General features: G+C 47.5%; 1 protein-coding gene across 10 annotated transcripts in view; it reads right to left on the reverse strand.

Annotated features, from left to right (window-relative positions):
- Positions 1-12,101, reverse strand: part of PDSS1 (decaprenyl diphosphate synthase subunit 1) — a 43,747-nt gene that overhangs the window by 2,796 nt on the left and 28,850 nt on the right. For 5 of the 10 annotated variants that reach the window (XM_077896739.1, XM_077896737.1, XM_077896735.1 and 2 more), the window contains 3 exons: positions 6,532-6,612; positions 6,313-6,426; positions 403-483 (listed from right to left, as the gene is read on the reverse strand). In XM_077896739.1, coding sequence (XP_077752865.1) covers positions 403-483; positions 6,313-6,426; positions 6,532-6,612 — 276 coding nt within the window. Of the gene's footprint in view, positions 1-402; positions 484-1,573; positions 1,648-5,083; positions 5,393-6,312; positions 6,427-6,531; positions 6,613-12,101 lie in introns of those variants that run through there. The other 5 variants (XR_013379269.1, XR_013379271.1, XR_013379272.1 and 2 more) reach the window with 5 other exon arrangements.

Genomic DNA, 12,101 nt, shown 5'->3' on the forward strand with positions numbered 1-12,101 from the left:
ACCAATGCTGAGATGATGATAATCACGGTGGTGGCAAAGGTGAGAGCCTGCCCCGGGTGGGGCGCATCTGTGTGGCTGGGAGCAGCATGCTACCCGTGGATTTGGGGAAGACTGATTTCTGACTAGTGGGGCTCTGCACATTAGACTCACTTGCGTAGCTTTTAAAAAATATCCTAATGTCCACGCCTTACCCAAGGCCAATTAAATTGCAGTCTTTAGAAAGAATTCTAGAAGAAAAAGGAATTATACAAGTTCCTCCTCGGTTTTTGTCAAAGATTGACCACACTTGGTTTTGCATCTAAAACTTGTTACATTATTTGATTCAAGAACTCTGCCACATTGTTCTTGCTCCTGCCTTCTTTGTAAGATGATCTTTTTTTTTTTTTTATAAGATAATCTTACCTGCAATACATATTGTCGAGCTCTGTCCACATCTCCAGGCAAACTGAACCGTCTCATTATCATAGCGTTCATTTCTGGGAACTAACCATAAAGAAAGAAATCTATTTATTGCTCTTGTGAGAATCAAATGTTCTAACACTAAGTTTGCAACAACAGGAGAAAAACCCAAAAAGGATTAAATGTTTAGATGGTGGGGGGTGGGCAGTAAATTGTAGCAATTAAAGAAGCAGAGCTAAGAGACACCTCCATTTTCCATGCCCAGGGACTGAGCTGCTGCTCAGGAGAGGTAACTGTTGGTCCTCATTCTTTCTGGTGTTCTATTCTATCCTCGGTCCAACACGGAGTAAAAAAAGAGCAAAGGAACAAAGTACGTCCCTAAAATCTCCTTAGTGGCTTCTCTTGTAGTTCTCAAACTTTAGATTGCACCAGAATCACCAGAGGCCTATTGGGCCACTCCCTCCAAGTTTCTTGATGAGTAGGTTGGGCCTGAGCATGCATTTCTAACAGGTTCTGATGATACGGACTCTGTTGACCCTGCTGACAGTTTGAGAAGCAGTGGCCTAGGAGCAGGCTGGGAATTCTAGGCATTCTACTTGTAGTGCTAAACCGGGTGACACCTGAAAGCTACTGAGGTATCCAGGCAGAGGGTGTTCTGAGCAGAGCTCTACCTCAGCAGCTTGTCAAGCGGATCAGAGCAGGGGTACTCAATGCTGACTGCACACTGGAGTCACTTGGGAAATTCATGGTGGCCTGGATCTACTCCCAAAGATTCTGCTTCTATTAGCTGGGGCAGAGGGTGGAGTGGGAGGTGTGGGGTGGTCCGGCTTGTGCATAATGATTTTAGAAGCACTCCAGGGGTTTTTAATGTGCAGCCAAGTTTGAGAACCACTGAATTAGCAGACAGAGGTAGACAGGCCAGTCACATTACTGTAGTTAATTCTGTATTCCGCTATACTAAGCAACAATTCAGGAGAATTGTCACCGTGAACAAAATCAGTAAGTCAGGACACCAGATCCCTTCATTTTCTACATGGGAACTCCAGTCCTGGTGCCTCCACAGTTGAGTGAGATCCATAACCTGAGGTCCTAGCCTCCCCATCAGCTCTAACAGCTTCTGGTTCCATGAAATAAGAGGTAGGATATGTTTGGTTTTGGACACATCAGCGCTTACAGCAGTTGCCAGTTTTTCCCTGGCAGGGAGTCTGAAGTTGTTGTCCTGTAACCACCACCACGGTATTAGTAATCCTAGAAGAAAAAATAGGGCACACATAGAAAAACCTCAACCGGATGGTGACAGATGAAGAATTAAGAGAATGTTCCTTGCAGAGCAAAGGATGTGTCAGAACACAGTTCTAAACTTGTCGAGGCTCTTCACATGCTTATAAAGTGTAAAGGCCAGCAAATGGTTAGTTCGTAAATGAACACCAGTGATTTGTTTTAGTTACTGACCTTTTAAGAATAGAATAATTTATGTTTTACAGGGAACACATCAGGAAGCTCAAATCAATCCATTTAGTGGATTTACCATTTTAGTGGTAAAAAGCCAAATCAGGTCGGCATCTGTCTTAATAGCACGTTCCAAAACTGGCTTTCAGGAGGGCCATACCCTTCGGGCTGACAGGATACTATCCTGGGCATCTGGTAAAGTTACCTTGTTTATGATGCATGAGCTTTTTCTGTAGGACCAACAAGGGTGGTAAACTGTGCTGTGTGGTTTCTCTCCTTTTAGTATAAAATGCTTCGAGAAAGCAAAGCTTGAAGAAAATATTTGCATTGAGTGTGAGGACATCCTTCCTTTAAATACTAGAGTGTGCAATTTTCATATGCAAATGACCACGCTCTTCCCCCAGGCATTCCCCTGTCCCCTCATCGCCTAAACCAAGAAGTGAGAGGCGCCTAAGCCAAGAAGTGAGAGGCGTTAACAGGAACAATTGCCTGTTTGCGGACTTAGTGAGAAATAAGGAAATTTGTTTGTCCAGGCTGTTTTAATTTGAGATAAGGAAACCTTTTAAGAGTAGGATGAACTAGGGGCACCTAGGTGCTGAGTGACTCTTGGTTTCAGCTCAGGCCAGGATAGTCGGCCACGTTGGGCTCCAAGCTCAGTGAAGAGTTTGCGTAAAGATTCTCTCCCCTCTCCCCTGCTCTCTCTTTCTCACTCTCTCTAAAATAAGTAAATCTGCAGGGAAAAAAAAAAAAAGAGAAGGACGAATCATATTCTAACTGTGAAATGTATCCATAAACTAAACTACAAAGACGATTCAATAAATGTAGCAAGCTTACTCAAACAAAACCTGGGTAACTCTAGGGGACCAGCCAGTCACAGCAGAAGCCTGTACAGCTGGTGCAGGGGCTGGGGCTGGTGGCGGCAGCTGGCTGACATTTAGGTCTGGTGACTTCTATCAAATAAGAGAAGCAGAAGAAAGGAAAAGATCTTTTATTTTTTTTTTTTATTTTTTTAATTTTTATTTATTTATGATAGTCACAGAGAGAGAAAGAGAGAGGCAGAGACATAGGCAGAGGGAGAAGCAGGCTCCATGCACCAGGAGCCTGATGTGGGATTCGATCCCGGGTCTCCAGGATCGCGCCCTGGGCCAAAGGCAGGCGCCAAACCGCTGCGCCACCCAGGGAAAAGATCTTTTAAAGGATATCTGTGAACTAACACAATCTCATGGAAGAAAAAAAAAAAAAGAAAAAAAGAACCTAAAAATCACTTCCATTTTGTTTCTCAAGTTCTCAAAATCCAACTTACATACTCTTTTTTAAAGACTTAACATGACATTTCTGTTCTTACAGAAAATATGTATATACGCATGATGGAAGGACACTGTCATTAATGGGACCTCTCCAGAAATCCCAAAACTTCTCTTAAATCCCCTGTACTGTTATCCAGAAACTTCTTTAGAAAAATATCAAAAATAGTGAATTCCAAGGAGAGGGAGTTTCATTAAGTTGTTGGGATCAGGAAATTCCTATTTCAAGACAACCTAGTGTTAAAAAGGAAAAATGGTTTCCCAAAGTTGCTTCTGGTCGAGACTCAGCGTTCACAAGTGGAAAAATTCAAAGACTAATTTAAGTAACTGGCAAATAAAAGTCACCCACCTATGGAAAAGGATTACAAACATTTTAGGAGGACTCTGCTAAGTGGGCCGGTTAATGACAGATCATGAAGGGCTGACAGAGGCTCTTCTCAGTGTCACCAGGGCCAGAGCACACGAGTTACCTGCTCTGCGGGGAAGCCCCACCAGGCATTAGACAAGCTTTCATCAGCGTCAGCACTGGCAATTCTATTACATTGTGGAGTGAAAGAAATAGTGGTCTTAGAGGAGCTGGTGTTCAGTAATCTGCTGTGCCATCTACCAGACGGTTAATTTGGCCAGGTCTGCATGTCATTCTCTTACGTGTAGAATGGGCATAATGCCTACCACAAAGAGGCGTTGTGAGGTGAAAGAGAACGTATGAAAGAATCCTTTGCAAACCATGAAAACAATGCATTTTCATTAAATGGAGATACTGCACAGTCTCATGTCATTTTGGAACCTGTTTTACCCAAAACCACTTCTGGCGAGGTCAATCTTTTCACCACATTTCTGGCCAAGAATCCCTTTCTTGACAGTGTAGTCCAAGGTAGAGCCTAAACTTGATGTTTTCCTTGAAAACAACTTGAGCTGTTTTGCGTAACTCTTGCCTGTGCACCTGTGCGGGACACAGCAGCCAGTCTACTTAGGAAGCAGGTTCGGCCCAGGGTCACTGCTTGCTCGGCGCCCCTCTGTTCCCTTTTCTAAGGCTGCCGTGCGCCTTGTTCACTCCTTTTCCTGCCACCTTCCAGGCAGATGGGAACAGTGTTGTCTGGGAAGGGTGGGTGGGTGCCTGGTGATGCTGCATTCCCAGGGAGACCTGTAGCACTGTGGTTTGGGACGCCGTAAGCTTCTGTGCGTGCCTTTTCCTTGCCCTTTGCCTTTCCAAACCAGCATTTTTAATCTCTGATGTATCAGTACTCACTAGTTAACACATAGGCAGGATCCCCTTCCCCCCGCCTTTGCCCCACTACATCTGAAGGGAGAATTATTTATTACTCATTTGTGTGGAGGAAAGCAAATCTGTTTCTTCTGAAATATGTTCCTAGTGAAACAATCAGAAGAGGCATCCATTCTCAGTCCGTCACCTTGCAGTTTAGGGGGACTCAACTGTTAGTGTCACAGGGCTCACAACAGTTATTTAACTGCTAAGATTTCTAAAAGTCCGACGCCGGAGCTTTTTGGTAGGGTGCAAGTTTCTTTTGGAAAAGGCCTGCTCCCTACTCATCTTGATAACTCAGGGCCTCACTACAGAAATCTTTCCTGAGCTGGCCCAGTCCCTGTGTCCTCCGCTCCTCCTGTTCTTTACTCACATTGGCTAATCAGGGCCTCGGGAGTAGACTAATGTTTGTAGTCCGATAGATGGAAGGCAGTGATCTTTCTAGGCTCCGGCATGCCTTTACGTTTGCTTGGCTCATGAATCCTCTTTTTTGTGGGTTAATGGGGAAAAAAAAAATATTCCTTGCTCGTGCTTTCATGTATTCAGGGGGATTTTATAAATTTTTGTCAGAGCTTAGCACATGTTTTAGTATTCTCCTTGAGTGTGGGCTGGCAAGTTAGTCTCCACAGGAGAGAGGACCATTTGTAGCACACCTTTGACTTCTCACCTCAGCCTCAAAGTTCTGCGAGGACAGAGCCTGGCAGTGAGGACAGATATTTCCACAAATATCTGGATATCTGGAGCCCTTGTTCCTCAGCTGACGGCTGTCCTCTAGTGTGTTGTGTCGTCCTGGCCCAGGCCCCCCAAGCCACCGGCCTCCTCCGAGGAGAATTATCCTGGTGACGGCTCTGCTGGGCAGTGGATAAAAGGTGATCTTGCCTTTCTTGGATCAGAAACTGATCAAAGCAAGAGCACTGGCTTCAGTAATGTCAAAATGGAATCACTGAATTCTACGGAAGACATGGTTGGTTTATCTCTGCAAATTTTGAGAAAGAACAGAGGCAAAACTCTTGGAGAGGCTAAAAGTTACTAAAGTTTTAGACCAAAGAGCTAATTTTTAATTGCATGGCATGGTGATGAACATGTTATCACTTTGCTACATACAGGATTAAATATACTACAAAGATGAAAATTTATTAAAAAGATGTCCAAATGCCAGCCAATGTCCCACTTACTTCAAGCCACATTTGGCCCAGCCCCGAGCAATGTGGCCAGGCTCCAGAGCAGGCTCTGGAAATGTCTGCCTCACAGTCCCTGCAACATCTGAAGGTCCTAAACTCTTATCCGCATTAAGGAGAATATGAAGGCAGCTTTACTTACTTCCTTAATGGGCAGCCCCTCAATCTGGAGAAAGGAGGAACTATGTGGCTCTAGTAGTGCATTCCACTGACTTCTTGACATTTTTGAGGCAGTGGCTAAGGCTCTCTGAGAGCAGCAAACAGTCCCATTAAACTTCTAAAACTGCAGAATTTCTCATGCTTGGAGGCCCTTCCTGTGCCTTTTTAAGGGGCTCTGAGGCACACCCCAAGTCCAGTTCTATAATCAAGATGCAGAAACCATTCACCTTGTCAGTCCCTAAAACATATGGAAATAATCGTAATGCTACCTTGGATGCACGCGGCTTTTGTCAAGTACCTCCAGGAATGTTATCTCAGTTAATCCTCACAACAGCCCTGGGATGACGGTGGTCATCTCCTCAGTGTCACAAATGAGGACACAGATAAAGCTTTAGAGTAAAGTAACTAGTCCCAATATCTCTGGCACAGAGCCAAGGTCACATCTAGATCTAAGGTCTTTATGTAAAACGCTTCCCCACACCTTCCTTATCTGAACCTTCCCATCAGCCGTGCCTGGAAGATTCAAAGCGCTGTGTCAAAGGGAGTTTGGAAAACATACCTGTTGGCAAGCAAATAAGACTGGGCCCGTGGCTAAGCCAAGCTTCAGATCCGCTGACGTTGGTTTGCCCATCTGGTCAGAACATGAGGTGAAGTCCAACACATCATCTATCAGCTAGCAAACAGAAAAAAGATATGTCAAAAGCACTGCCATACTGGTGTCACCGAGGCCCTTCCCACTGTGCCAACAGGTCACATTCTTAAAAGGCAGCAGACCCACCTGAAAGGCTATGCCCACATTTTTTCCGTATTGATAGGCAATCTCATGCACCACCGGGTCCGGGCATCCTAGGACAGAGACCTGAAGCCGAGAGAGAAATCTGGAATGAGTCGCTGGCAACAAGCAAGCAGCCAAGCCTTGCACACACCCCGTTAAGAGGTGATGAGGCTGTATTATGCAGTCAGGAGATCCTGCCCTCAGAAGGACACCAGACATGCACAGAATACCTGTGTTTTTAATGAAAGGGCTTCAGTTTCAATCTCAGATCGTGCTCTTAAATTCTTGGGAAGCTACTTTCCACCCCTCTGCTCCCAGGATTAGCCATCCTTCTTGCTGTTTCTAGCACTCAGCAAGTCTGGCCTAAATGTTGTTTTTATTTTTATTTTTCTATTGATTTAGCTCTTATTTTAGGAATAGATCTCCTAATCTGCTCTCATCACACTTGATGTTGCCATATGTAGATTTCCTCATTTGTATTTCCTTTCTTTTAATAATTTTTGGTGATTTCCCTTATTTCCTGACATGTCTGTAACAGCCTTAAGCCTCACACTTTCGACAGATACTGTTTTCTCATTATCAAAGGGTCTTCCCTGGTCCTACTGTTTCTATATTTCTCCAGCAAGAAGCAATTAACTACATAAAAGCTCCCCCCTCTCTTTTTCAGGGGAGGAGAAATAGGACTTCAAAGTCTTTTTAAAACTCAAGAAAACCAAAAAACAAACAAAAACTCAAGAAAACCTAGCTGGCACTGGCCACTTGAGTGCATTTCCCATTGCTCTAATAAGCATGCTAAGCAGGCAGGCCTGGTCACATTCTAGGAAACAAAGACTGGGTAGAAACCAGACAAGGGGAACAGGAGGGGCATCAAGTCCCTTGGAGAGGAAACGTCTACACCGAGTGCGTGAGAAAACCAGGTGGCACCAGGGTCCTTTCGGGAGTGGGTCCCTGATGGTGAAAGACCTTCAGTCCCCATCCCCCACCCCACTGGTCGGGGCTCAACCTCCTTGCGCTGGGGCCGCGCTCTGCAGTCAGGCTTCTCCGAGGCGCGGCGACCCCCCTCATGACGCGCGTCATCTCGGTGTATTGCTTGACATTTTTGTGCTTCGGTTTCCTCTTCTGTAACGTGCTGGACGAAGCACTCAGCTCCTAGCGTTGCCATAGGAATGCATGTGATGCTACTTTTAAACCTCAGCACAGTGCCTGGCATCTGATAACTCTAGGGCTTTGTGATTATTAATAATCCTCCCCCCACTCATCCCCTGGATGCGGAAACAGGAGCTGGGCAGTGTCCATGCACCGTGGCTAACGAAAGGCGGATCACACAACTTGCTCAGCCCTGACGATGCTTCTGATGACGTCAGGTAGCCTGTGATTGTCATCTTTGGCGGCTCGTGCTCAGATGACAACATGCGTGTTGTCGAAGGTCACTTCCTCCAGTGTATAATAAACTCATAACTGCTACAAGGACAGACTCCTCTTTCCAACCAAACTGAAGAATCCACGAGGCCACGTGGGACACAATTCAGAAACCGTGACAAGAGTCAGGATAGCCCTCAAGCTGGCCGAATGAGCAGAGGAGCCTAGGCAGCCTGGGATGTGCTGCGCTCAGAGCAAGATGCCCTTTCTCGGCGGAAATGACTCACAGAGCACTCCCGTTCACGCTGTGAACACAAAACTGCACAGAAGTGCCAGCTTTCTTCCTGAAAAGTAAGAGACACTAAGACGAAACAAAACAAAACCTCCATTCTATTTCTAAACTCACTGGATTAAAATTTAGGGAGTGCCTAGGAGAGCACATCACGTTATCTCAGTTAAACCTCACGACGTTTCATAAGCGTCTGCTCTGTGGTTCGCGGGTGGCAGGAGTGCACACTCCCGAGCACCAGCACGCGCCGGGGGCCATCCTGACAGTTGTCGCAGGTGCACTCGCTTACCAGCGGCCGGAGCCACACAGGGCGGCGCCAGGTGCTGCAGGGCTGGGACGCCGTGGAATCGGGGCTGGAACCCGAGAGGTCGGACTCCGAGGCGGCTCCGTCGCTCACCGTACTAGGCTGCTTCTAACGGGCACCCAGTGGAAGCCGAGAGGGCAAACCGTGAGCCCGGGAGGCGCGAGGCTGCGCCGCCTGCGGTGTGCGCCCGCGGGACGGGCTGTGCTCAGGGGGCGCCTCGTGCTTCACAGGCGCCGAGGGGGGCACCGTCCGGCCGGGTCTCAGCGGCCCCCCAGGCCCGGGAGGGGCTGCCTGGCTCTGCCCTTCCAGCCGGGAGGGCCCCAGGCCGCGCAGCACCACGGCGCAAAGGGGGTGCGGGACTCCGCTCCCGGCGTTCCAGGAATGACAGAGGCAGGGAAGTGGAGCTTGGCTGAGCCTTCCGTGGGGAGCGGACCGCGGCCGGCGTGCTCTTGTGCCTCTGCTGGGGGTCACGCTCTGGAAGGCTCACGAGCCCTGTCCCAGAAGGCCCGGGCCCGGGCCCGCGCGCGCCTCGCCGCTTCCAGGCGTGGCTCCCACCGCACCGGACCGCCACCGCCGGGCGGCGGGAGATTCTCGGAGCTTCGTTCTTACACGACAGCCCCCAAACAGGCCGTTGTCAGAAACCAACCGGAAATACTAGAGAACACAGGCAGCGTAAAATCACAGATAAAGAGCTCATATTCTTAATGTAGAAAGAGCTCTTTAAAATTGCAGGGGGGAGGGGAGGACCAAACCCGCTAGAAGTGGGGGGGGGGGGGGGGCAGAAGACGCGGAGGGGCAAGTCCAAACATTCAAGGTCTGAAAATGGCGTGTAAGCACCTGGAGAGATGTTCAGGTCCAGAACCCCGCCGCCATCCCACCTCCCCTCCGTCGGGGCCGGCAGAGGCGGCGAGGACGGCTGCAGGCGGGCATCGGAACCGGAACCGCGCACAGCTACCCTGAAAGGCACCCGGGGCCGCGCTAACAAAGCGGAAGCCCCCGCGGGGCTCGGGCCGGCCCGGGAAGGCGCCAGCAGCCCAGACGCCCGCCTGCAGGCACACGCCGGCGCGCTGCGGCGCTCTAGCAGCCGAGGACCATTACAGAGCAGCGTGGGGCGTTTCCCTCAGGTGTCCTGAACCGAAGACGGCAAGGTGCAAAGGTCAGACAAGGCGCACACCGAGCACAGGGCACGGCTTTTCCTTGTAAGAAAGGAGGGGGCAGGGCAGCCCGGGTGGCTCAGCGGTTTAGCGCCGCCTGCGGCCCGGGGCGTGACCCTGGAGACCCGGGATGGAGCCCCGCGTCGGGCTCCCTGCGTGGAGCCTGCTTCTCCCTCTGCCCGTGTCTCTGCCTCTCTCTCTGTGTCTCTCATGAATAAATAAATAAAATCTTAAAAAAAAAAAGAAAAAAAAAAAAAAGAAAAAGAAAGGGGAGGTCACAGGCCCGTGTGTCCATTCATCTGTGTAAACAGGTGGAAGCAGAAGCTAAGAGACCAGGTCTGCGCGGGACGGGTGGAAGGATGTGGACGGGGTGCGGGGAGGGACCCGCCGAGGGGCTGGCGGGCAGTCACCTGTCTGTACAGTCCGGACTCAGAGTTATGTTAACGTTTCATACACTCGAAACAACAACAGCCTCCAACCGAAAACACAAAACCCCTAAGAATGGGAGGGAACTCCTAAAATGGAGTTAAAAGGAATTTAACCTGTATTTCAAATAATGACATATAGCCACATTGAAAAGGGGCCAAGGGTAACTTTTGAACACAGATTTTTTATTATATTATCCTCAGGCTAAAGATAAAAAGAACAATAAATAATGAAGGTTTTTTGTTGTTTTGATTGTATTATTTTGTTTTGTTTTACAGAGATAGGAGGTACCAATTTTTTTTTTTTAATTTTTTTAATTTATTTATGATAGTCATAGAGAGAGAGAGAGGCAGAGACACAGGCAGAGGGAGAAGCAGGCTCCATGCACCGGGAGCCCGATGTGGGATTCGATCCCGGGTCTCCAGGATCGCGCCCTGGGCCAAAGGCAGGCGCCAAACCGCTGCGCCACCCAGGGATCCCAGGAGGTACCAATTTTTAAGCCCCTATCGTATATGTCTAAGGGATTGAGAAGATACATATTTTGTGGAGAATGGGGAGCTAAGCTTCTTATTCTTGGGGATCAGAGGTGCTGACACCACCCCCACCTCCTCTGCAGTTGAAAATCTATGCATAACTTTTGACTCCCCCCAAAACGTAACAGCCTACTGTTGACCAAAAGTCTCAGTTATGAACACATCTGATTAACACATATTTTGGAAGTTATATGTATTATATCCTATTCTTACAATAAAGCTAGAGAAAAGAAAATGTTATTAGAAAAATCACAAGGAAGAGAAAGGACTGTCACACTGCTGTACTGTATTTACTAAAAAAATTTTTTTAAAGACAACCCACATTGAAGGACCTGTGTAGTTCAAACCCTTGTTGTCCAAAGGTCAACTGTCCGTCGGGAAAGAAGGGAATGCTAGAAGAAATCAGGAATCCTGTGGTGACCTCATGGTTTTGAATACACACAGATGGGATATAAAAAGACCAAGATATACGCATATCCACCTACATATATTAAAATTTCCTGGCTTTCTCCAGTGGGCAGGTCCAATTATACCTAAGACAAGATCTTGGTTTCTAAATACCATTCACCAAAAAGAAAAGAGCTCCTTGGAGAAATAATGAGTCTCAGTGATGGGAAGGACAAGATGAGCCTAGAACATCTGCCAGAAATTCAGGATGTGCTAAAAGAACAAAGAGGGTAGATTAACAGGACACAGGAGCCAGTTTCAAGGGCCTTTCCTATTGGCCAAACTTGGGATAATTTGGCACTTAAATAAGTAACAATGAAGGGTTATAATCCACAGAATGAGAATCCAAGAGTCCATATAGATAAGATCTTCCTTAAAACAGAATGCCACTCTATCGTGGAAGCGTAATATGAAAGGAACGATGGAATCCACAAAACTGTCATTCAGAAGAAACATCGAAGCAATAAATGACTTAGGAAAGAATCATTAATAGATGCAAAAACCAGAGTTGGATAAGAAGCAGATTTACATAATCTCAAAATACCTCCCTAAGTAGGGAAAAAATAGTAACTTTAAAGTGAAGAAACCTGGTAGCCACCACCCCAATCAAGCTGAACATCACCAGTAATAGGACAAAGGGACATCATGTGCCCCCCCGACAGTACGACCAGAGAAGGTGGCGTCCCTTCTGCTTGCTGTCTTCCCCCACTCTGTGACCTGGAGCTAACTGTGCGAAGTGGCAGACAAATCCCAACTTGAGAGGCTCAACGACACAACCAGCCTGCACCTTTCAAAATTCCAAGGTAACGCAAGAACAAAGACCGGCCAGGGAACTGCTCCCCACTGAGACTAAAATGTCACAACAGTTAATGCAATACGAGAACCTTGATCAGTTCCTGAACCAGAAACATTTTCCCCCTTTGTTACATTATTATGACAGTTGGCAAAATAGGAATAAAGTCAATCTGCAGATTAGAGAAGAGTACTGTACCCAAAGTCCGTGTTCTGCAAATACGAGCCACAAAACAAGATCCTGTAGTGGCACACTGTGGCTTTGAAAA

The sequence above is a fragment of the Canis aureus genome, chromosome 5, assembly GCF_053574225.1.
Source record: "Canis aureus isolate CA01 chromosome 5, VMU_Caureus_v.1.0, whole genome shotgun sequence".
NCBI lineage: Eukaryota > Metazoa > Chordata > Mammalia > Carnivora > Canidae > Canis > Canis aureus.